Below are 26,312 nucleotides of genomic sequence, written 5' to 3'. Positions count from 1 at the left end.
ATATGAACTCCATGAATTCAGTTGTCAGTCAGTGTCAGCTTATGTATAAGTGTGGATTTGTTTTTGATGTAGCTTGACAAATGTTAATTCCGTCCTTTGTGTGAAAAGAACTTATCTGCAATTTGTTTTGTATTTGTTGTGAAAGTGCTTGGACACAAAATGCATTTATTATCATAATATAAAAAGCTTAAAAAAGGGTTCAGAAGTTTGTATTGCACTCTAACCTCCAGTGATTGTAGCCTCTACTTCAGGAGGGTAAAACAGAAATTCTTTGGATGAAGGTGTGACTGTGATCTTCTCCCCAGCCCTGAAATAACCAACACAGTCAAGATATAAAATTAATACCAAGAAATTCATGACTGGTATGAAAAGACAAGGTAATACACTTTCTTTGAACATATGATTTTACGATTTTTTCCTAAAGCCCAGAGTATATTTTGGCCGTCCACGTTCCATGACAGTCTGTGCACTGTCCGTGTGATGTAATTTGACAGGAGGGTCTGTGGACATCTGCGCACACCGTCCACGTGCAGCCGGATTTTTGTGTCCGCACGGACGATGCGTGTACAACAGCACGTTCGAGTGACTTGAGCGTGTGATAGAAATATTTTATGTAATGGCCTCAGAAATGGTAAAAAGGGTATTGTCAGCATGAAATGTACAGAAAAATGCAGACTAAGTATGCTCAGGTCAAAGACCATGTAGACTTACCAAAAAAGTACTTAACACAGTAGAACTAACAGTCATATGGTTAGATTTTTAAACTAATCAGAACAAATCACAGTGAAGAAGACTTGAGTGATACTGATTTTTAGTCAACTGTAAGATTGAAATTCACACGTATCTTTTTGTTGTGGTCAGAGAACTCCCCGGCCGTGAATAAAACTTTATTCCTGCAAAGAGCAACTTGGGAGTTGTGTCAGATATATGCTGTGCAGCTGAGGAATAGAAGTACTAAAGATTCTACGCTCAAAAGACCACCGTAGAGACAGTGATAGTGTTGGAAGACCATAGAGCCGCCCTCGGGGTGAGGCTGTAATACTCTGGGTTAGTATTAATGATCCTGTGTCGGTCCAGCGTACACCTGAGAAGGACGGTGAGAGTGTATAGATGCGAAAGAACTGTGTGCTCACGTGTGATTGAAGTAGTGATAGATAGTAGTGAAGCCGTCACCATACTTCAGGGAAGTATTGTATTGTAAGTATTCAGCTGAATACTATTATATTAACAACTGGAAGTTTTTTGAATTGTCCTCGGTGAAGAAGTCAGATTTAGTAGGTTGTATTTGTATTGAGAATTTCCACGACAAGCGCTAGAAAACAAAGTCCACTAGATGCCGAACGTGTCTTTCCATGCTAACGGCCAAATGAGCATACTTTGAAAGGCTCGGAACTTGGAAAATGAAACATACCTGGGCTTTAAACTGGTAGACAGAAGTGGAAAATTATAGCAAACATTCCTCAAAAGATCTTACCGTGCCCAATAGGAGAATTCATAGTGGAATGGCTCATGGAGTTCATCTGGTTTCTCCTCCACAGGAAGGCTCTTCTCCTCTGCTCTTTCTTCCCTCTCCTTCCTGCGGGCAGCTATTTCCAGAAGCTGCTGCTCTCTTCGCTCTTCCTCGTTTGAGCGCAGGGGCCCCAGAACCAAAGCAGGCTCACTCTCAATAGAAGATCTGCCAAAATAAAAAAAAGAATACCGGGATTTAACCTTTAACCTGTTAGAAAGCAACAGACAGACTTGCTTTACACTTTCAGAAATGCATTAACAATGTTCCGCCGCACTCACTTGATGGTGACCGTGACATCCAGCATCTTATCAGTGGTGATTAGTCCTGTCATGTGGTGTCTGACAGCAGTCAGGGTTAAGATGCTTGGAGCAGACCTAAGGAACAGGATGAAAAAAAAAAAGAGTGTGGATTAGACTTCCTTCAATAATGTTACACCACAAGCACATACTTCAAAAGAACCGGATCAAAGGATATAAAAAGCTGTGGCAACTATTTTGATTATAATAAAAAGCTTGGCACCGGCAGTCACATACGTGTTGTAGGTGTAGTAATCCTGTTCAAACTGGTGACAGGAACGTGGAGTCACTTTATAAACACCTTAGATTGAAAAGAAATATGTCAAGTACTTTAGCCTCTATAAACTTCACCAACAAAACTGAAGGAAAGACTGAGCTCACCTGGTTTGGACAGACAGAAGCGATTGACTCCTTTGGACAGATTGTAAATGCCAACGTTCTCTGGTGAACTGCCATCTTGGAAAAATTCCTAAAATTATAGACAAATAAATAATGCATCATAATCATCACCATTTTAGACTAGTAACAGCGTATTCTGGCAACTATGTGTTCAGTCATCATTAAATATAGATTTTTTTCAGGCCTCACCAGAGTAATGGCGTGGGACAGTGAGCAGCGCAGCAAGTATCCAGTTTGTCTGAACTCCACTCCTTCTACATATGAGTCAAGTACATCGATCTCCACTGACTTATGCTTCCAGCACCACTCTTCTTGGGTGATAGACACTGTGATAAACAGAGGTTGTTAATCTTTTTCTTAAACTGAATGTCTATGCTGCTGAAAGGCTGCACGATTTCCAAAAACCATAATACGATTAATCTATAATATATTGCAATATAATAAAACTTCAACATAATTATAAACATACAAGCATATGCATATATGAAAAATGGAAAAGCGGCACAAAAGTATTTTGTGTTAGATGTGTGTTGTACATGGATTCCGCAAACAATTTTTTTCCAATGGCTTTTAAAAAGTGGTGGGGGCAAAACTGCAATTTGGCAAAAAACTGGTGGGAACATGTCCCACACGCAAATTACATTCTCTTCTAAAGAGCGAATTTAATTTATTTAACATTTAGTATTATTGTTTTCATTAAAACATATTTAGAGAAATTTTGTAATGAAAAACGTACTCGGTTACCTAATGTAACCTCGGTTCTCTCTAGAAGAGGGAACGAGTATTGCGTAAGTTGCTTACGCATCGGGAAAGTCTTCTTTCTTCGAGATCTGAAGCCAAAAATTATCCTTAATTTTGTATTCATTGTCAACGCAGTGCGGCAGCCGGCAGACCATGGCAGGCTGTATAAGCGTGCTCATTGGCTGCTCAGCGGCAACTGCTTAAGCCTACCAGTGAGCCCTGTGTGACGTCACATCCAATGAGGGCGCTTCGCGCCCTCCACACCCCTCTAACCGTCAAGATGGGTGTGACCAGTGTGTATATAAGGAGGGCTCACAGGCTGAAATATCTGGTTTTCATAGTCTGAAGCGCAAAAGCTCGTGGCGCGTCACGCAGGTTACGCAATACTCGTTCCCTCTTCTAGAGAGAACCGAGGTTACATTAGGTAACCGAGTACGTTCTCTTACGAGAGGTTCTCTCGTATTGCGTAAGTTGCTTACGCATCGGGAACCCCTTGTCAACGCCGTGAGCGCTGAGCATCCAGCACATGAATCCCAGGGAGACCGGGGAAAACATAACGCTGAAAACAGGTGGCCGGTCGGAGAAACGGGCCAACACATGTACAAAGCACTTCACTTCGTATATAGATAGAGCGGCACAGCCGGTACATATCAATATCAATACATATCAATGTAAACAGTGCGGCCGGCAGCGCGGGCCCACACAGTACATAAGCACATATTAGGAAAAAAATAGAGCGGCTTTACCAGTCTATTTGTGGGGAGAATAATCCCCGGCGCGACAGAGTGTAACTGTGCGTTCACACCGGACGCGAATAGCGCGTCAAATTCGCGCCTGCCGCGTCTATTTATACGCTTGACCACTTTGTGTGCATTCGCACGTCAAGAGCGAAATTGACGCGCGTAAAATCAAAAGTTTGAAGCGAAATTTACGCGCGTCACTCCTGGTCTGACCACGCGTCAGAGGCGAAAGTTTCGAAACCTTTTTTTGGTTTATCGAGCATTAGCATTAATCGAGAGAATCACCGCTCGTATATGCTCTGGAGAGCAGAAACAGCTGCGTAGGGGACATCGTCGCTGTACTCGGATCCACCAAACCCTCCGGAGAGTTTCAGGAGTTTCACAATTTGCTCCAGGAGGTAGGTTTGGTGGACCTAACGGTGAGGACGCTGACGAGGACAGCGTAGGCCGTATAAGCCTCGGCCTCGAGTGGTCGCTGCCTGACGAGCCCGCGCTGTACAGCCCGGCGCGAGGTTCACCCTCTCCCGCACCTAATCTGTGATTTATTTTTGTTTTGATAATAAATGGAGCCAGCCTTCAAAAGTGAAACCTGTCCTGTGATTTTTGTTTGTTTTTATACACTAAATTGTGTTTGTTGTCTTTACATTAGATTAATAATGTTTCATATAATCTAGAATAGATATGGAATAAATAGCATTCAATACAAAATGAGTATCTCTCATATATTGAAATCGAGTTTTATGTTTTTATTTGCATTATTGTGCATTTTAGTCATATTACAAAATAATTTATTGAGGCCAAACATAAAATAACATTATAAACTGTTACTTCACCACGTGACAGCAGCATGCAAGCAGGCTCCTGATTGGTTAACGCGGCGCGAATTGACGCAGAAATTCAGATTTTTCAACTCGGGCGGCAGACGCGAATTCGCGTCAAACGCGTGAATGCACAAATAGCAATTCGCTAAAATCATTCGCGCTTAACGCGCCAGACGCTCAATTCGCGTCATTCGCGCGAATGAGGCGAATTCGCGTCTACCGCGCCGCGCTAAACGCCTCATTCGCTCCGCAGGAATTTTTTACGCGCGTAACGCGTCTTTGCATTGACTTAACATTGAAATCACTCGCGCCTGACGCGCTATTCGCGTCCGGTGTGAACGCACCATTAGACGGGCAGCCAGCACCGGTACACAAGCGCGTAACGGGGAATAAGGAACAGAACGGCATAACCGGTCTGAGTGCAAAATACTCCTTCCCTTGGTGCCATACCAGAAATATCACCAGTATATGAACGTAGTCTGCGTATGAGCGACTGGGCAGAGCATACATGCCACTTATACTGATAACAGTTTAGCCTGCAAGGCAGGAACTTCCAGGTTATAAAACCTCACGAATGTCGATGGGGAGGCCCAGCCCGCCGCCATACAAATATCGTGAATAGAAATTCCGCTGGACAAGGCCCACAAAGAGGCCATGCCTCTAGTGGAGTGAGCTCTGATACCCAAAGGGCACTGCAGGTGTTTGGAGGCGTAAGCTGCTGCAATCGCGTCCACTATCCACCTGGACAGGCTCTGTTTCGAGGCGGCGAGCCCCTTGGTGCGTCCGCCGAAAGAAACGAAGGGCTGATCAGAACGCCTGAAAGCGGCGGAGCGCGTGTTGTAAACTCTCAGCGCCCTAACAGGGCATAGGAGGTTATCACTGTCCCCGTTATCGGATGCTGGCAGAGCCGAAAGGGAGATGATTTGTGCCCTAAAGGGGGTTCCAATCGCTTTGGGGATGTAACCGTGTCTCGGTCTGAAAAGAGTCATTTGGTCCGAACTCAAGACATGCAGGGCTAACAGATAGCACGTGCAGATCCCCCACGCGTTTTACTGAAGACAGAGCTATCAGAAAAACGGTTTTGAGCGAAAAGTACTTTGGATCCACGGATTCAAGCGGTTCAAAGGGAAAAGCCTTCAGGGCCTCCAGGACCAAGGACAGATCCCAAATAGGAACCGAGGGGAGCCGCGGGGATTCATCCGTCTTGCTCCTCTGAGGAAACGGATAATAAGCTCGTTCCTTCCTATTGCTCGGCTGCGCGTCGTCTCAGCGAACGCTGCAATAGCCGCCACATATACTTCAAGCGTGGAAGGGAACCTGCCCTTATCCAACAGCTCCTGTAGGAAGGAGAGCACTCGCGGAACCCCACATGTACGTGGATCCAAGCTCTTAGTAGCGCACCATTTAGAGAACACAGACCATTTAGACGCATAGAGACGCCTCGTGGAGGGGGCTCTAGACTGCGTGATCGTGTTCACGACCCCTTCTGGCAGGTCAACGGGTATCCGTTGATTACCCATGCATGCAGAGACCATCGTTCCGGATGGGGATGCCAGATCGATCCACCGGCTTGAGAGAGGAGATCCTTCCTCACCGGGATCAGCCATGGGGGTGAGTGCGACAGCCTCACTAGCTCTGGGTACCAGATTTGGTTCTCCCAACACGGGGCTATAAGAAGCACTGGGTGGTGCGTTTCCCTGATCCTCGCTATGACCTGTGGTAACAGGGAGATCGGAGGGAAAGCGTACAGCGGGAGGCTGGGCCAGATTTGGACAGCGCGTCCACGCTTTTCGAGAAAAATATCGGGCAATGAGCGTTGTCTTTCGACGCAAAGAGGTCAACCTCCGCTCTGCCGAATAGGCGCCAGAGGAACTGGACTGTCTGAGGGTGCAGGGACCATTCTCCCGGGGGAATGTTGTCTCTGGACAGTCTGTCTGGGCCGACATTCAGGTGGCCCGGCACGTGCGCGGCTCTCAGCGAGCGCAACGAGCGGTGAGCCCACACGAGAAGGTGTTCTGTCAGTTTGTACAGGTTCCTGGACCTGACACCGCTCTGTCGGTTCACATAGGACACCACGGACATGTTGTCCGAGCGGACTAGCACATGGTGATCACGTATGAATGGGAGAAAGCGCTTGAGCGCGTTCTCGACCGCTATCATCTCCAAACAGTTTATGTGGAGGCATTTCTCCTGGTCTGACCACAGGCCAAAGACCGGTTTGCCCTCGAAAAGAGCGCCCCAACCTGAGGTGGAAGCGTCCGTCGAGATAACTTTGCGGTGTGAGACGGCTCCCATTGTCACTCCCTGCTGGTACCAGTCGGCCGCTAACCAGGGCTTCAGTGCTGAAACGCAGCTCTGAGTCACTCTGATTCGAATGCCGCCGGAAGCCCAGGCTCTGTGAGGCACTCGGGCGTTCAACCAGCGTTGTAGCGGGCGCATACGCGATAGACCCAGCTGAAGCACTGCTGCAGCTGAAGCCATACAACCCAGCATCCTCTGAAATGTCTTGAGAGGTGCGGTGCTGCCCGGCTGGAAGGACGCGGCCAGGAGTCGAATGCAGCGCGCGCGCGCTGAGTCGACAGGCGGGCCGTCATTGCCACAGTGTCCAGATCCAAACCCAGAAAAGAGGTTGATTGACTGGGCACTAATGAGCTCTTGGTCCAGTTGACCGTGAGCCCCAGGCTTTCCAGGTGGCTGAGAAGCACTGTCCAGTGGGCAATGAGTTCGGCCTCTGACTGTGCTAGAATCAGCCAATCGTCCAAATAGTTCAAAATTCGCATTCCCCGACCTCTCAGGGGAGCGAGAGCCGTGTCCATGCACTTCGTGAATGTACGGGGTGCTAAAGACAGGCCGAACGGCAGGACGGTGTATTGATATACCTGACCGTCGAAGGCGAATCTCAAGAATGGCCTGTGACGGGGTATTATCTGGATCTGAAAGTACGCATCTTTTAGATCGAGAGAGATAAACCAGTCCCTCGGGCGAATCTGCGCAAGGATCTGCCTGGTTGTGAGCATTTTGAACGGTCTTCTCATAAGAGCTTTGTTCAAATATCTCAGATCCAAAATCGTTCTGAGAGCTCTGTCCTTCTTGGGAACGAGGAAATAACGGCTGTAAAAGCCCGACTCGCTCATAGAAGGGGGAAACCGGTTCTATAGCCCCTTTGCACAGAAGTGTCGCTATTTCTGCTCGAAGTAGACTGCTACTTCTCCATTCACTCTCGTCTCGGTACGCGCCTGAAAGCGCAGGGGGCGGCGAGCGAACTGCAGAGTATAGCCCTTTTTTACTGTGCTTAGCACCCATTCTGATGGGCCTGGAATAGCTTCCCACGCTTTTGCGTGTGCATCCAGGGGCAGAATGGCCTCCGGGCTCTGATCGCCACGCGTCGCGGGATCGAGAGCTCGAAACGGAGGGGTGGGCGCAGCGGGGGCGAAATTTTCGTCGGGGGCGAAATGTTCGTTAGTATGTGTGAGCGCTCGAGGGCGGGCACAGGACTTACATTTAAAACATGACCGGTCGTGAGAGGCCGTGTGACAGAGCGGGCAGTGAGTAGGTGTGGGCACGGTGAGGTGGACACGTGACCTACTTTTAACACTCGAGCGGCTTCTGTCTGCTTTATGAGAGTGGGCTCTGTGAGAGACACGGGATTTATAGTGCTTGTGTGCAGGGGTGAACACGGAAACGTGGGCACATTCATTGCATTTGAAACACATATGGCGTGAGCCGTGCAATCAGACATTATGCTCATTTGAGATTTCTCTGGGTGGCCGTGAGAACGGTGGTTGCACGCAGGCGAGCGGGTAGATATACCGGCTCGTTGACTGCGAGGTAAACATCTGCAGTAGCCGTGGCAACGGGGACTGACAGAGCGTGAAGCTTTGACAGTGGTCCAGCCGCAGCGGGACTTAACCGTCTTTTCTTCCCTCGTGTTTAGACGCTCAAGCATACTTTAGATACTCAAGCACCATGAGTAGGAGTGGTGCGAGAGGCGGGTTCGTTTTCTGTATGTAAGAAAAACTGGCTGCGAGCTCGGAGAAGCGAACAGCATAAATTTTTATCTGTCACGAGAGCCGGGATCGAACACGGGTCTCTGGCACGGAAGCCTATGATTCTGCCACTGAACCACAGGGGCGAACACATTACCTTTCGGTTAGCGCGAGCATATAAGAGAGCGACCTCATGTTTGTTTGCAGGCGTGCGTGTATTAAAACAGGCTCGTTTACTGCAATAGTAATATTTCCAGCCGCCTGAACTTAAGAGGGGACTGAGAAATGTGTGAGAATTGGCGGTTTGTCCGGCCACAGCGGGACTAAAACACTATCTCTCCTCTTTTCGCCGGTGAGTGAGGGGCGCGCGCTGAACGTAGCTCGTGACCGTCCGCTCTGTCATCCCTTGTGAACGGCGCAATCTGCACGGCCCAACAAGGGGGAGAGCGGGTTCGCTTTCTGTATGTAAGAAAAGCTGGCCGCGAGCTTGGAGAAGCGAACAGCATAAATTTTTAACTGCCGCGAGAGCCGGGATCGAACACGGGTCTCTGGTGCGAAAGCCTAAGACGCGCGAGGACGGAGTAGCTTTCTTGTAACGTAAAGAGAGCTCCAAGACCGTCCGCTTCTGCCATCCCTTGTGAGCGGCGCAGTTTGCGCGGCTCGAACAGAGGGAGAGGAAGCTCGCTCCGAGACCGTCCGCTTCTGCCATCCCTTGTGAGCGGCGCAGCAGCGCGGCTCGAACAGAGGGAGGGTGTCTATCTCATTCGCCTCATCCCCTGACGCGGCAGCAGTCTGCCATGGTCTGCCGGCTGCCGCCACTGCGTTGACAATGAATACAAAATTAAGGATAATTTTTGGCTTCAGATCTCGAAGAAAGAAGACTTTCGCAATACGAGAGAACCTCTCGTAAGAGAACTACTTTTATAAATTATACGAGGCATTAACTATAAAGGGATGCATGTTAACTACAAAGGGAATTTAAAAAGGGCTTTTCATATAGTTTGGACAAACTTCTGGTTTAAGGCCAAACCACATCTGATTTTATCCGAATACAGATACAAATAATTTTGCCATTGCAACAGATACAAATATTGGCTTCTCTGCACACCGCTAATTATCACTACTATTATTATTTTTAAAATTAGCATATATTTTGATATAAAGTACTATAACTAGACCAGATATTACTGTAAAATGTAATAATCGTATTCATTTTACTCTCTTTCAGCTGCTCCCTGTTAGGAGTCGCCACAGCAAAATGATCAGCATATCTATTTAATAGAGCTTTTACGCCGAATGCCCTTTTTGACTTGTGCAACCCCAGTGCGCACGCGCGCACACACACACACAGTGGGGGACTTCTTGCTGTGTGACAACAGTGCTACAGACTGAGCCACACTATTTTTTTTCATTTTTTTTTTCATTTTACTATACAATAATAATATTTCAATAGTAATTTCTGTTTACATTTCTTCAGTTTCTTACAATTTTTAATTAATTGTGTAGTGATATATATACATTACCAAAGACAGCGTTAAAATAGTCCATGTGACTACAGTAGCTCAACCTTAATGTTATGAAGCGATAAGAATACTTTTTGTGCGCAAAAAAAACCCTAAAATAAAAACTTTATTCAACAATCTGTTCTATGTCAGAACGTCGACTGACTATTGGCCAGCATCACACACAACCAGCGACGGCCAATAGTGAGCCTACGTTCTGACGTAGAACCCAGAAGTGCTGCACTGTTTACACTACGTCAACCGCGTATGAGAATGACATGAGGGTGAGTAATTAATTACAGAATTTTCATTTTTGGGTGAACAAACCCTTTAAGACCAATTCACACTGCACCAACAGACTTCGACCAACACAAGGTAAATCACCAGATTGCAGTATGTCGCTTCTCAGACATTCCACGGCCCAACAAACGGTGACTGAACACGTTTACTCGGCTAAAACTATTTGCATACATATTTAATAATCATTTTAATAGTCTCTATTGCTCATTAAAATCAAAACAGGGCAAAACAGTGCTTACCTTTGTACTTGCCGGGTAGCACATTACTGAAAGTAAAGCTGAGTGTTTCACTGCTGCCAGACAACTGGAGATTCTGCCTCTCTCCCTGTCTGCTCACAGGCTGAAGGGTGACTGTCAGATCTCCACATGCCACTGATGGCACAATTCAATCATTGAGACAAAAACAGAAAACACACATATCGAATTTGATAGCGGGTATGAAAAAAATCTCTCACCAAGACAGGACACAGAGCCGGAGACAGATGCTATGAACTGAGTGAAGAGAAGATCGGTGATAGGATGGTCCACCAGTGAAATATCGAGAGAGTATGGCTGAAGAGCGAGCCCAGCTTTTACGTCACTTTCAGGGAGGGTCACCTGCAGTACAGCACACAACATAATTTAATTAACGTGCAACTACAATAACTTTAAAAGTCAAGTGGCATTACAATAGAAATTATCATTACCTGCAAGCTGTAGTCCCCTGGTTTGACTTGAAAGCAGAATGCTCCATGACTATCACTTTCAACTGTGCGGAAAAAGCCCTGATCCTGGGCCGAGAGAGTAACTTTGTAGTGCCCAAGCTGTTTAACAGTCTCAGGAAGATGGGTGACTAAGATGTGACCACACACGCTGAACCTGAAAATGACAAAGTGGGGCAGATTTTTTTTATCAATCCGATCAAGCGGAAGCCTCAAACTAGAGGGCAGAGACCTGAAGTCCTTGTTCTTCCTCTGACCACAGTTTTCTGGCTGGAACTTCTTTTTAAAGGTGAAGTTTGTAAGATATTTTATGTTAAAATACATTCTCTTAACCAGGATTATTGTTCATTGACTACTGTTAGTATGCCATTCATGGGTTTATCTTCTACCCCAAAAGTGTAAACACTGAGCCTCCCAGGCACCATCAAAAGATTGAGAGCAGTCCACTCAGATCTGTCAGTCTCTTTCCAGCTTAACCTACAGTATAGCGAGAGTGGCTACTGTAGTAGGCGGAGCCAGAGGGTGTTTAGCCGGTGTGGGACCATGGCTGATGTGTTACATGGGAAAAAACATTTAGTCTCTCTCGATTAAACAGGTCATGACCACATCAAAGCGAATGGGGCATTGCGATGGTACATGCTACAATGGATGAACCATACAGCATAGTTATGCACCCGTTCAGAAAGACAAATGTACCATTTTTATAATGTTTCCTTTCATGTTGGAACTTTTATTAAGAAGTTGCCTACTTTAACTTGTTGAAACATGCCTTCCTAATAGGGCTGTACGACATCGCGCTTAAACAGTCTTATTGCGATTATGAAATTGCAAAGGCTGCGATTATTTTTTATGCACAGCTTGTCAGTGACGTACGGCTCTGTGATCCATCTGAAAGCACTGCGGTTTGAGTCGCTTATAACATGCATTTCAACACACGTCAAACATCTTTCCAAACACTAGAAGCATTTATGAACCTCTTGTCCAACAAAAGGCAACGTTTAATAAATCAATCAAAGCGCTTCAATCTTCTGTTTATTCAGTTACAGGATAGTATGATGCCCATAGGGATTTCCTGGAATAATGTGTGTTATCTACTTCTGCAGGGCAAGTAGTGTTTGCGCGAGAGCGCCCTCTGGCTTTCAGATGGAGCAGCATTTACTACTGATCACAGAGCCATGCTGCACTGACAAGCTACACATAAAATAATCGTGCAGCCCTACTTTACAAGCACTTGTAAGATCTGTGTTTTTGATGTTTGAATTGGGGGAAATAGAGCTGGGCAATATGACCAAATTCTTATTTCACGATCACGCTATACATAATAATATAATTATTTTGTGTTATTTTCTCTAATTTCTGTAATTAAAAATAAAAAAGAAGCAAATTGCAAACAATAGGACATATACATTAAATATTAATTAAACAAATGAAATTTATCAGGTACAATAGGTTTATTTAACATGTAGTATACAGAAATGTAATAATCAAATGTAAAAATGAAATATCACATAGTCTTCACTGTATGAATTCAATTTAAATGTATTCTTACTAAAGCTAAAAAAGTTATTCAGTCAAGAGCAGCAAGTTATTTTCTCTTTTGTTTGATTCACATTAATGACACAGAGCAGCAGGTAGGTATATTAGGCTGATGTCACTTTAAGACCAAACACACAAAATCAAATCCATTATACTGATACACATCCGGTTTACACCCAACAGTTAACTGTCCTATGAGACACAATGCTCTTCTGTAAGTTGTACTGTCTTATACCTTTTGATGTTCGTATTTCATCCTGTAACTGGCAAAAAGGAAGAGAAGATCGCTCCATGTGTGCTTGATCTGCCGCTTACACTCAGGTGCTACAGAAATCTGTCACATCGTATTAAAGAGCGACATCTATTAAACTGAATTTGAAAGTTGAGACCCTTTTTCATAAGGGATGTTGTGTTTTCACCTCTTGGTTAAAACATGAATATTCATTATAATCCCGTGATCAAGCTGACAAAATAATAATAATAATAATAATAATAATAATAATAATGCAATAATTTTGACAAAATAAAATGTGACCATTTTGACTCACGACTGTGCTTTGAACTGCACAAACTGGTTGAAAACAGTGCGATCACTTAGACACAAAACTGACATGATTGCGAGTCACACCTACAGACAAGTGTCAATCAGTTCACCTGACTGTGGAGGAAACCTGCGATTTGAACTCATATATGATAAACATTAATATTAGTTAATGTATTTTAGCAAGCAGTTCTGTTGGTAGGAAAACCATGGTCTCTATATTGTCTTGAACAACAAGGTGACACGGTTGTCAATATGAGAAATAATCCATAACCATTTGAAATAGAGCGATTTAGTATAATAAAGTTGATTATTATGCAATCTTACCATACTGATATGGCAGATTTCAATATTTGGTGGTTTAAATGCCTGCTCCAGGTCTCAGAGCGGTCACATCCGTAACGGAGAACTGTCACACCCGTAACATTGTTTTTTCCTCATAAATGCGATCACGAAAAATAAAATAAAATAAATATTTTATGTTCTGTGGAGAGTCAACCTTTCTTTATTCGGCGGGTAGTATTACTTTTGGTTTGCGCAGTGTAATTCACAGAATTCATAAAAAATATGTTGCCACCTAAAACTTTTTTTTGTCACGTCCGTTACGCATTTATATTTCCCTCATCTAAAATATAAAAGGCATGTGTAGACTGATTTTTTTTGAATGTCTGGACTCCTTTATTAAGGGATTATGGATATATAAACAGACGTTTCAATATATTGGTATTAAATGCATTTTCTGAGAATTTATATTTCAAGTTATGACTGCAATGTCACGTCCATAATGCTGGAATTGCCCCACTCTGATGTGTTAATATATATTTACGTACAGCGATATACAAGATTTAGCAAAATCTCTAACGGTAGACATTTTATACAGTGGTAACAATATATATCATTGAAAATATGCTTTATTTTTGTAATTCCGCTAGGTGCACAGAAATTACATACTTCAACTTTAAGGCCAGTTCTTATATGCATACTCACCCTGCAGTGATGATGTCTGGCAGCTGAGGGGTGCTGGGAGCAATCTTCACAGTGACTGGCTCAAAGAACATCAGCTCCTTGTGCGTGTTGATGGTATAAGTACCTGTGGTCATATTCTCCAATCGGAATGAACCATCTTCATTAGTTTCCACTGTGAAAGAGACCAGGGAGGAGGCAAAATATAAATGCAATGTGTTAATTTAGCATACATTTGTTTATTAAGCATGAATTGTTGGGTTCTTAGGAGTATACCCATGGCTAACTATGTTAATTTTACTTAAAGGATTAGTTCACCCCAAAATGAAAATTTCCTAATAATTTACTCACCCCAATGCCATCCAAGATATCCATGTCTTTCTTTCCTCAGTGGGAGAGAAATTATGTTTTTTGAGGAAAACATTTCTGGATTTTTCTTCTAACAATGGACTTCATTGGTTACCATCGTTTTTAAGTCCAAATCAATGCAGTTTCAAAAGTCTTTGAAGTGTTTAAAGGAGCATTTCACCCATGGGAACATTGATCTTTATTGAAAGTGGGTCATATATGTAGTCGAAATGTAAAATAAATTTTGAATTTGGTGCCTTCTTGACCGAGGAAAGAAAGAAAGTAACTTCAGGACGCATTTGTATGAAAGACACCAACTCCCACAATGCACCACATTGCACAGCTGCGCAAGCCACTCCCACTAATCCAGAAAGCGCATATCTGCCTAAGAGAAATAACTCTTCCGTCTACAAGGCTAGCTACCACCGGAGCTTGAAATTCATTTCACACAAAATGTCTAGTTAGTTGGCGAACTCATTAGTGAATTACTCTTCATTTGTATTTCTTTCGAAGTGGTGAATTATTGCATGGTACCTGGATGTTCAGTCAGATGCGGTGCGAAACTAGGATAGTTCACAACACAAACGTCCGTGTCCTCGTCTGATTCAGAGATTTCATCCAGGAGAAGTTGTCATTGTTGAAATTCTTTGCCGCAGACGGACTCTATCTCTGTGTTCGTAGCGGTTCGTAGTTGCATAGTGAGATCACCGGCGCCACCAGTCCGCCCCCAGCTCGAGCCAGTCCGGGCTCCTCGTCCGCGGCAGGCAGGTCTTCTGCCTCGGCTGCTCTTCGCTATGCGGCTTGTAAAGGTAGCCACAAACACCTGACTCAAGCATCAGACTTCCGAAATCCTCTTCTTCTACATCATATTGAGTAACGTTACCCTCCGCTATTGTCATATCTTCACATCTGGCTCCACAGCGCCTGTTAGCTTAGCTTCCAAACAAGATGGAGGATATTGCTTTTAGTTTCAGAGAGTAAAGTCCCACCCACTGATCTGTAATAGGTCTGTAGCGTGAGCGGGTCCCGCCCCCTGGGAAAGATGAGGAGCTAGTGTTTGTAGTCTCTACACTTTTCAATGAAATGTGACTTCCTGCTTATTATGACGCAAAATGATGATTTTTATGTCATAATAAGCAGGAAGTAAAACACTTAAATCCTTATTTCTCCCATCTCAGGGAAAAATGGATGAAAAATCCACATTTATTATAATATATGACTGGGTTTCTAACAATACAAAGCTTAATGCAAATGGGTGAAGTCTCCCTTTAAACTGTGTACGCGATCACAGCTGAGGAAGAGGTTGTTATCTAGCGAAACGATAGATCATTTAAAAAAAAAAGATAATTTATAGACTTTTTACCTTCAATAGTTCGGATTGAGCTGATCAACAAACGGACAGGGAACTACGTCATCACGTTGAAAGGTCACGTCGGCGCCGGCAATACTACTATTCATATTCATCAGAATGTTATTCATATACTATTCATATTCATATTCACTGAATACTATTACTATATATATAATAGCAAACAATACTATTTGAACTATCCTCCTACGTACGGTCGCATTGTAAACAGTGGGGCGGTACTTCTGCCGGCGCCAGCGTGACCTTTCAACGTGATGACGTAGTTCCCTGTCCGTTTGTTGATCAGCTCAATGAAATGACCTATCGTTTCGCTAGATAACAACCTCTTCCTCAGCTGTGATCGCGTACAGCCCGTTTAAACACTTCAAAGACTTTTGAAACTGCATTGATTTGGACTTAAAAACGATGGTAACCAATGAAGTCCATTGTTAGAAGAAAAATCCAGAAATGTTTTCATCAAAAAACATAATTTCTCTCCCACGGAGGAAAGAAAGACATGGATATCTTGGATGGCATTGGGGTGAGTAAATTATTAGGAAATTTTAATTTTGGGGTGAACTAATCCTTTAAGCGTAGCATCACAGTTACCTTTAATTTGGTTGTTAAGCGTAACTACAGCCTCTGCAACACCCTCTCCATTGGGGCTATTCAGAACTCTGCCCATCACAGAGAATCCCATGACCCGGAATATTGGCTGAGAGACAAAATAGGAAAAACATGTTAGAAAACAGGTTAGGCTGCTGAGCAACTGTTTCATGCATGAGTTAATTAATTAAAAATGTTTTGTTCATTAATGATTTAATGTCCATTTGAAGACAGTACGTAAGCATTACTACAGTTCTTTTAATTGCTTTGGTTCAATTTTCACAAGCAAGTGGTAAATTTCCAAAAGCTTACCATGGTAGAGACAAACAAATTACTGCAACTCATCCGGAAAGGGTTAACTACACTATAGACTCTGTCATTTAGTACTGTATTGACAGCAATGTTATAGCAACAAGGCTTATTTCAAACATACTGCATATATTGCATTATTTGCTACTGAATGAAATGATTGTAAAAAGTACTGAATCATAGATCATATTGTTTTGTTCTGGCGATTAAACCAAATGTTCTCATTACATATTACAATGATATTTATTGTGTTTAGAAACAATGATTCTGTGGCAAGAAAATGGTTTTGAAAATGTACACTTGTGAAAATAGTACCAAAGCAAATAAAAAAACTGAGTAACAGTATCTAAACCATAATTAAACAAGTCAGAGAATTGAGAAACTCACCTGCAACATTAAACTGTTGTGTTGTACTTTGAAATCCATACGAGAAGGAGCAACATCAAAAGTAATTCTCTCTCCTCTGTAATATGGGACCTGCAATTCCAGAAGAGACAATCTCTGACATTTGTGCTTTATCATTACAAATGATTTAACTTATAAAAAAGGCAGCATGAGATGGAAATAAATGTCACATTATTTTAATTAAAGGTCCCGTATTATGCCCCTTTTCACAAGATGTAAAATAAGTCTCTGATGTCCCCAGAGTGTGTATGTGAAGTTTCAGCTCAAAATACCCAACAGATCATTTTTTACAGCATGTTTAAATTGTCATTTTTTGGGGCACAGAAAAACGCGCTGTTTTAGTGTGTGCCCTTTAAATGCAAATAAGCTGCTGCTGGACGACCCAGGGGGTGGAGCTTCATGAGCTCGCGCTCAGTCTCTCAGGACAATTTCATCTCACGGAATGATGATAATATCAGAAACTCTCAGTAACGGTGTTCATTTCGTGTCGGACAATAATGCCTACAGAGTCAGAGTGCTGTATAGAGATGAAACAGGTATAGTTTAGTAGTTTAATTACGGTTATTATAACGTATTTGTCATCTGCTTGTATGTATCCATTATTTATTAATAGCCTACAAGTCTGCTGTCTGAATGATGATCAAACATATACTGATGAGTTTAATAAAGTTTATTGTACATCACACAAAAGATGAAGCGTCAGTTTTACTTCAGAAAATCACCATAAGAGCTGAGTACACACAGTAAGTTATAAGAAGTGCGCAAGTACATAAACGAATTTCGGTAGAGTTGAGGGAGCATTCCTGTGGGCGGAGGTTAGTCAAAAAACGGTTCTAGTGACATCATTAAAGAAGGAAGTAGAGGGATGTAGTCCAAACGGGCCGTTCGATGTAGGCGACTTCTGTTAAATAAAATATCTCGCTTGGCATTGAACTTTGAGCTTTATAATTTTACAGATATTATTTATGCTCTAACAACAACATTACACACTAACTAAAGTTTGAAACATGGGATCACGAAGAACGGGACCTTTAAAAAAAGACAGGTGTTTATATATTATGCTTCAGTGTGCCAGTAGCTCACAATTCACATTTCATATGGAAATTAGTGACAATAAAAGTAAAAACAGCTTCTTACCACAGTGTATTCACCACTGGGAAGACAGGGAAAGGAGAAAGTGCCATCCTCACGAGACTGGGAGCTGCACAAATACACAAGGGAGGGGTCGCCGATTAAAGCCCTATCCACAGGAGCCACACTGCAGCCATTAATATCCTGGATAAATAACAAATTTGATTAGGAAAAGTTTACCAGATAATAGATGATGATTCTGTGCATATTTGTGACGACATTATCATATTATAGAATGACATATACAGTTGGCTTTTGAATCTAATAAAACCATTTACCTCCTGTGTTACGCTGGCAGAGTAAAGGAGGAAACTGACTCCCTTCATGGGTTCACTATCACTCTGCACCTCTCCAGAGACATCATAGCCCTTTACCACAAGAGGAGCTGCGGCGGGGGCATTTTCATTCGACACAACCACAGTGGTTGAGCTCTGTGGGGAAGGGAGAGTAAACCAACAAGATTTCTTAGAACAATATAAAAAGCTGGATCAAATCTGAATTTTCTCCAGTTAAATGATAAGAAAATCATAACTTTTGGCCCTAGTGATCATGTAAAAATGCATGGAAGGACTATCTTGGGCCTCTGTCATGGAATGTTAAAAGTCAAGTAAAAAAAATTGGGAGACATATTTGACTCTGATCTTAAATTTCTTAAAAGATCTTAAAAGTCGAAAAAAATAATAATACAACAATCGGTAAATTAAAACCAGTTCTTTCTCTTACTGATCTTAAAAAAAAGTGATCGATGCCTCGATTATTGTAATGCTTTATATAATACATATATTGTATACATATATACGATTTTTATCGTTACGTCTACAGCTTGTTCAAAATGCAGCAGCCAGGTTGCTAATAAATACAAGAAAGAGAGACCATATTCCTCCAGTCTTGGCCTCTCTTTGGTTGCCTGTCAAGCAGTGAATAGAATTCATGATGCATGTTTTAAAGCTCTTCACAGTTTGGCCCCAGTTTATATTTCAGAGCTTATCAATACATACTGCTACTCAGAATCCCTTAGATCGAATAATCAGCTGCTTTTGTATATTCTGCGGACTCGGTCAAAATGTAAGGGTGATCAAGCTTTTGCTGTTGCTGCCCCTAGGTTGTGGAATGGGTTACCACTGTCCTTAAAGGACAACTCCAGTGAAAAATGAACCTAGGGGTAATTAACACATGGTTACCGAGTCGATCTTTCCCTGGGATGCGTTTTCATGAAAATCGAATGTAAAGAGTTTTATCTTTAAAAACAGATTAGCTCATAACACTAGTATATGGGGCACAGAGTAAGTAAAAGTAAATCGCTAGTTAATACCACTAACAAGGCTCAAAATAGCCTCACACTAACACGGTAGCATAATGAAGGTCCCTACATGCAAACCGAAGCATTGAGAACTTTGTTAGTGTACAGACAGTTTATTAAGAATATAGTTTATAAAGACAGTACATTACGCGTTTACAGACAGGATCCATCTTGGAAAACAGTCTCAACTAATCGAGTCACGAACGCCGTGCTACGTTAGATTTCACAAACGTAATTCCTATCAACAAGCTCACTTAGCACGGCGTTCGTGACTCGATTAGTCTCGAGACTGTTTTCCAAGATGGATCCTGTCTGTAAACGCGTAATGTACTGTCTTTATAAAGTATTTTCTTATTAAACTGTCTGTACACTTACAAAGTTCTCAATGCTTCGGTTTGCATGTAGGGACCCTCATTATGCTACCGTGTTAGTGTGAGGCTATTTTGAGCCTTGTTAGTGGTATTAACTAGCGATTTACTTTTACTTACTCTGTGCCCCATATACTAGCGTTATAAGCCAAACTGTTTTTAGAGATAAAACTCTTTACATTCGATTTTCATGAAAACGCATCCCAGGGAAAGATCGACTCGGTAACCATGTGTTAATTACCCCTAGGTTCATTTTTCACTGGAGTTGTCCTTTAAGGTCATCAACACTGATGTACATGTTCAAGCTGCATTTAAAAACTGACTTGTTTTCAATAGCTTATACTGTACAATAGTAGCATATGTGGCTGTAGTTTTTGTAGTTTAGACTCTTCTGCTGTCTTTTACCTTCTTATTTGTTTTTACCATCTTACTTTCTCTTTTATCATTCAGCCTTTTGGTAAACCTTGCCATTTTTTTAAAAGTGCGTTATAAATAAATTTGATTTGATTTAACAATAAACTCCAAGTACACAAAACTGCATTTATATTTAAATGAGATGCTTTGACATAAATGTAATGTATGAACAAACATAGTAGTATGAAATGTAGTGGCAGCTTTCTTTGGGTTTTGACCTATTTGTCATTGAGAACTATTTTGTCAACAAGCTAGTTTGTACTTTATACCTGCTCCAGGGTCCATGAGACATGAGAGGCGGTGATGTCATAATTTCCTGGAAGCACCTTGAGAAAAGAATACCTGTAAAACAAGCAAGATAGATAAGGTAACATGTTTTTGTTAGTAAAAATCTGAAAATTATTTTGAATTGAAAAGTTAAAGAGAGAACCTTGGGGTAAAATGACCCCCCATGGCACATTGTTTGCCATGGGGGGTCATTTTACCTGGTGTTTGTATTGTTAAATTTAATAATTATTTTATATGTCATGGATATATTATTTTTAATCATTTCAAGAATTCATTGCATACTTCAAACAATTACTCATAATATTTTTTTTACTCATAACAATAATTTATCACAACCTATAGACCAGTGGAGTGAAATATGAATTAAATCTGTACATGCAATAGTGTAAATCAAAAGTATCAAAAAAGAAGGATCAAAGTTTCATATTTCGCTGCATTCAAACTTTAACTTGCAAATTCGCATGATGTTAAATGATCTAGGGATTACGAGGTGTTGTCTTGGCTCAATTATATGTTGAATTTTCTTTTTAGACAAAGCGGTGCAGAGCGAGACAATATTAAGCCCATTGTGTCAGAAGAACTTTTTCAGGATCAGTGTCTAGTCAGACCGTGCCTTACCAGTTTATGAAGAGAGAAAAAAAGAAAAGAAAAAAACCCTACTCACTGGCCTCCAGCTTGGGTGAGGACACTCTGAAGAACATCATCTTCTCCTGCTTTTCTCAAACTTACTTCAACACCAGCAGGCCCCAACAAATGCCCTTTACTCAAGACCTGAATGAGTGAAGAAAATTATCAGTTTTTTTTTTTACCTTACCAAAAACTGAATTACAAAGTCAGATGTACAGAATTTTAACTTACAGTTCCCAGGACTGAAAACCCTGTAAAAACAAAGTTGATGTCTTGTTCTTTAGTGCAGATGTCAGTAATTCCATCCACATGTAGGTCCACAGTTGTTGGTTCTGCATAACACAATACATCACAGGTGAATGGTAAGCACAAGTTACACCATGGATTGATAAAGAGCAGATTTAAGAGTATACATGAACTTGAATTATTGAAGATTGAATTATTCACGATTTTATCGCATGAAATCATATCGATTTCTTACCAAAGCTCCATCCTGACGGTGGTTCTATCTTTAGAACAAAATCACCCTGTAAAAGATGGTAGTCCCGATTAGTGCAAACATACACATAAGCTACGATCATGATCTTTGTGCTGCAGATTAATTGTCATACAGATAATTGTGATTAATGATTTAATTCTGTTTTGTTAATGTTTTGATCAGTTTGTACAAATTCTGCTGCTAGAATCCTTACTAGGACCAAGACAAAGGATCTTATCACTCCTATCTTGGAGTCCTTACACTCGCCCTCTCTCAGGTTTCGTGTTGATTTTAAAATTCTCATGCTTACCTTGAAGGCTTTGCATGGTTTGGCTCCACAATATTTGTCAGAGCTCTTAACCCCCTACACCTCAACGCTTGATCTCTGCTTGATCTCCGCTCCTCTGAAGCTGGTCTTTTAACTGTTCTGCTAACTCGTTTGATATCTATGGGTGATAGGGCTTTCGCTTCTTTTGCTCCAAAACTTTGGAACTCTCTGCTTTCTGAGATTAGGGCACACCAACTGCGATTTTAGAGTTCCGGCTACTATTTGGCACTAATTAGAGTGTACTCGGTTGTAAAGGCTAAAAGGGAATTTCCGTTTAGGACAGCAAACTGCTGATCGACCAACCTAAATAGGGTGAGTTTTACCTCAGTTTAATGTAATGTTACTTTAGTCAAGTGTACGTGGGAAACCATGGCATGACCAAACCAAAGCTACTATCAGAGAAGTATATTGGTCGGCTTATATCTGTAGTAGTGGTTATGACCTCTGTCTAAAGAAAACGTTACTTTAATTTAAGTGTATACAACTGAGGGGGCTATACAAAAATATCTTTGATTGTGTAAGCGTGAATGCGACCGTCTAAGATATTAGCCAATTACCTCTGTTTAGTGACTCGAAGCTGGCGAGTTTGTGATCATGGGCCCACATAATATATTAACGGCGGGTGCGAGGACCCTGTGCGACTTTGGCACCCGAATGAACGATTAATAAGAGTAAAGAGTTAAATAGAACAATCAAATGTATTGCTAAACTATTATATACAGTAAATGACCAATAACAAATTGGCATTCCAACTTAAATTTGAGGTTGTGGTAAAATGGAGTCAGCTAAAAGCTTAATTGGAATCAAATTACTTTGCCACGCGGAAAAGACAGTAACATGCAGTAAACCTTCACCCGCTTATCGGGAACTGTCGTTGCACAGATTGGGCAGGCCTTACAGGTTCACTGCAGTTTTAAGGAGAAAATACTCTGCAATGGTGCTGCTGACTTATGAATTTACACATGGTTTGTCTTAAAGCACATTAAAAACACCACATAGACATATAAACAACATTTAAAAACTTGATTTTCACCACTGGGGGACTTGTTACAGTCACACTTATTACAAGCACCATGTTACTTTCAAAAGGTGATTTACTCCCTTTTGATCGCTTCGGAAGACAAGACGTCAGTGTTTGTTTATATACGAACTATAAACTTTTATCCCAGTTTTTCTGAGATAATATGAATATTTATAACGATACTGTGATGTTGAAACCTATGACTATACCTATGACAACTGCTCTCTGGCTCAGCGGCAGCGCCAACACAGATTTGAATGTTCCAGTGTGATTTTGTGACACAGGCGAATAGACACAGGCGAATCGTTGTCATTTAGGAATAAGACCTCGTGGGTGTTTGAATGGGGATCGTGATCTTTTAACGATTAATTGTGCAGCTCTACAGGAAACTGCTTCTCTGATGGTGTGAATTAAGATGAAGCTGCAGATATAAGGATGAAATACTGCATTGTAAGAGCCTGGCAGGCGGTCCCTCAGCCTGCTCAACTCCTGTTCCAGTTAAAAATAGACGGGCATGTCAAAAATGAATTTTGCCCCAATTTACACCATTAGAGAAACTTGCAGCAATTTGTGAGTCCTATGACAATACGTGATTAGTTTAAATTCCACTGGGAAACTTTACCATTCTGCAGATCAGGGCTGCACAATATATTGAAATTCATGATGCATTACAAATTAACTCATAAGGGTTGCATATGCATTGCAATTTGATTTTGCTGCATCAATCCGGAAAGTTATGGAGATGAAAAGAGCAGAGAAACATCTAGAAATGCACCCGTTTTCTGGTATTATGTGCATTGAGCGGCAGCAGTGATGCACGTGTCAGGTAAAGAACCTGCAACTAACCCTAACATATGATAGCTGGACTGTCAAGGGAACTGGCCTGATGCTGTCATCTATCTTCAAGGTAGCAAGGTGTTTTCCTCCAGTGCACTTACATTTTCCTGTTATATTCTTATTTGAATAATGAATATAAAGTCATGCAACTTCAGCTTGCCCAAAGTATCTTTATAATACTATAATAAATATTTCCTTAAATATAGGCTATATGAAAAATTATAAGTTAACTAAATATAATTTTTCTTTAATATTATTCATCATTTAGTTATTTAAAATAGTCTTGCTGCCAAATTAGCTTCCAAACATTTGGCCTAATTTCTGCAGACAATGTATAGAATGCATTCATACATTTGTTTGTTTTTATAGCCTTTAATTTCTGCATTGTTTAGAGAAGAACACATAGATAGATATGAAAAACGTTTTGTCAGTGAAGTACAGAAAATAAAATCTGATAAATTGATTTAACAGAAATAATCTAAACATGTACTGAATCTTATAGCCTAATCAAAAGTGTTTTAGTTGCAACCATAAAGCCTACTTTTTAAAATGAATTTGAAACAATTATAAATAAGCAATATGAAGAAATATTTATGCAATTAGAAAAAGCGTAAAGAAGAAATTAATAGTTAAATAAATTAAAGCTCCACTCTCCACATAATTTGCTTATATTGATGTTGTAGATGTCATTTTGCACAAGTACATAATGTAAAATAAGCATATTATTTCCATTAATGCTAGATGACACTTTTTAAAGAGGGTCATTTTTACTTAGTTCTTTAAATAGAATGAACAGGAAACATGCATGTTGGAGATGTCAGTTTTTTATGGCTTAAAATCTAGAAAGATATAGTGTAGCCCTACTAGGTGAGGCAATCTGAATGTTCAAGAAAAAGATTCAGAATACAAGACATTCTAAAGAGTTACAGTACCTTGTCATAGAGGGGGACCATGAAGTAACCATTGATTGGTGCACAGTCAGTCTGATATTTCAGAGAGCCCTGCTTAGTGTACAACTTTATCTGTAAAGAACACATAAATAGTCAAGGTTGGCCATAAACTCATTTTAAATTCATTTTACTTTTTACAATGCCATTGCATTTACATATCTCAGTCAATTTTCGTCAAAATTGTAATATACACTATCATACTTAATCTTAAAAAAACTGAAACACTTGCTAATACTGAGAACAACATGGATTGCTTGACTACCTATATGCAGTTAATTCAGACAGTTTCAGTGATTAACCTGAGTAAGGCAAATCGAATTAACCGAGACAGATCTGTGATAACAATAATGCTTGAACAATTGCTGACATTGCTTGACAGGTAGGTAACGTTAGCTGTCATGCAACCTGCTACATTCACGACAGACGGATCAACAGATTATGCGATCTACAACCTACAGGCATTACTTCTTAGGAAAGCAGATGACATATAGATCAGATAATCAGTTCAGTTCCGGAACTGCATGCGTTAGCTAGCCAGCTAACCATTCTTAACCCTAAATCTCAAGTCTTTCTTACCTCAATGACAGAGTAATTAATTTCCACGCCTGACTTGACAAAACCCCCACAGCCTACCAAAATATCATCAGTACCATTCACAAATGTCAAATACAAAAAAGATAGAATAAGAAACACTAGCTCTTTAATTCCACCCATCGTGCAGCGCTGGTGTAGCGTACTGACGTACGGTGAACATGGCTCAAATGAATTCAGCCAATCATTTTAATGGCAAATCATTTTAGCTTATTCCTATTGGTCAGTCACGACCGGTGCCTATATTAATTGTTTTCATTGGCTGATTCAGGAGAGGAACGCTAAAACCAGCATGGGTAGATAATATTCGTCAAAATAAGGTCCTTATCGCATGAATATCTCATAACTATAATAATATAATATAATAATAATAAGGTGAATGGTTATATCTCGATAAATACTATCCTACTTATTATTTGTAAAGGCAATTTCACACATTTGCACATTTAACCAGTAAATATTTCAATAAAAAAATCACACATAATTTTAGCATTTAATTCAATAATAAATATTCACATTCAAAATATTATGTTTTTAGAAACCTGAAATGACTTTAGTACCATTCGCTTGAAATAGCAGGAAAAGCAGTCCCCTCAATCTCCACATGCTGCTACAAACACAACCAGTAGGTGGTGCAATTGGGTGTTGATCATAGACTGGTGTTGATAAAGACTACGAGAAACAGAAAAAGAGGCCATCAACAAATGACTTGTGAAATATGGACCAAGCAGTGAGTATATAGACCTTATTCAGAGCAGCGCCATGGCAGGTATGAAAGTGAGGCTGTGAGGGATGGCATCTGCTGTAAAAAGCTGTATAAAACTCCTAGATTACTTACAATTTTCCACAGCTTATATTGGCGGGAGTTTTTTGTCAACTGAAATTTCTTGGAAATATATTTTTCCAGTGTTTCATGAGCAGAACAATC

The 26,312-nt window shown here is 41.2% G+C and overlaps 1 protein-coding gene across 1 annotated transcript in view; it reads right to left on the bottom strand.

Annotated features, from left to right (window-relative positions):
• The window catches only part of nomo (nodal modulator), a 37,845-nt gene extending 12,304 nt beyond the window's left edge, over nt 1-25,541 (bottom strand). The window contains exons 1-20 of the mRNA XM_084128951.1: nt 25,370-25,541; nt 24,776-24,865; nt 21,661-21,706; nt 21,411-21,511; nt 21,217-21,323; nt 20,534-20,606; nt 18,461-18,613; nt 18,189-18,326; nt 17,034-17,123; nt 16,341-16,446; nt 14,060-14,210; nt 10,981-11,152; nt 10,750-10,891; nt 10,535-10,666; nt 2,395-2,531; nt 2,188-2,275; nt 2,044-2,107; nt 1,789-1,884; nt 1,475-1,675; nt 225-307 (exon numbers count right to left, since the gene is read on the bottom strand). Of these exons, the coding sequence (XP_083985077.1) occupies nt 225-307; nt 1,475-1,675; nt 1,789-1,884; nt 2,044-2,107; nt 2,188-2,275; nt 2,395-2,531; nt 10,535-10,666; nt 10,750-10,891; nt 10,981-11,152; nt 14,060-14,210; nt 16,341-16,446; nt 17,034-17,123; nt 18,189-18,326; nt 18,461-18,613; nt 20,534-20,606; nt 21,217-21,323; nt 21,411-21,511; nt 21,661-21,706; nt 24,776-24,865; nt 25,370-25,507 (2,308 nt within the window). The 5' untranslated portion in view covers nt 25,508-25,541. The remainder of the gene's footprint in view (nt 1-224; nt 308-1,474; nt 1,676-1,788; nt 1,885-2,043; nt 2,108-2,187; nt 2,276-2,394; nt 2,532-10,534; nt 10,667-10,749; nt 10,892-10,980; nt 11,153-14,059; nt 14,211-16,340; nt 16,447-17,033; nt 17,124-18,188; nt 18,327-18,460; nt 18,614-20,533; nt 20,607-21,216; nt 21,324-21,410; nt 21,512-21,660; nt 21,707-24,775; nt 24,866-25,369) is intronic.
• Between the last annotated feature and the right edge of the window lie 771 nt (nt 25,542-26,312).

The sequence above is a fragment of the Abramis brama genome, assembly GCF_963993115.1.
Source record: "Abramis brama genome assembly, chromosome: 11".
Taxonomy (NCBI): Eukaryota; Metazoa; Chordata; class Actinopteri; order Cypriniformes; family Leuciscidae; genus Abramis; species Abramis brama.
Note: the sequence above shows the minus strand (reverse complement) of the source record. Positions and strands in the feature narration are given on the sequence as shown.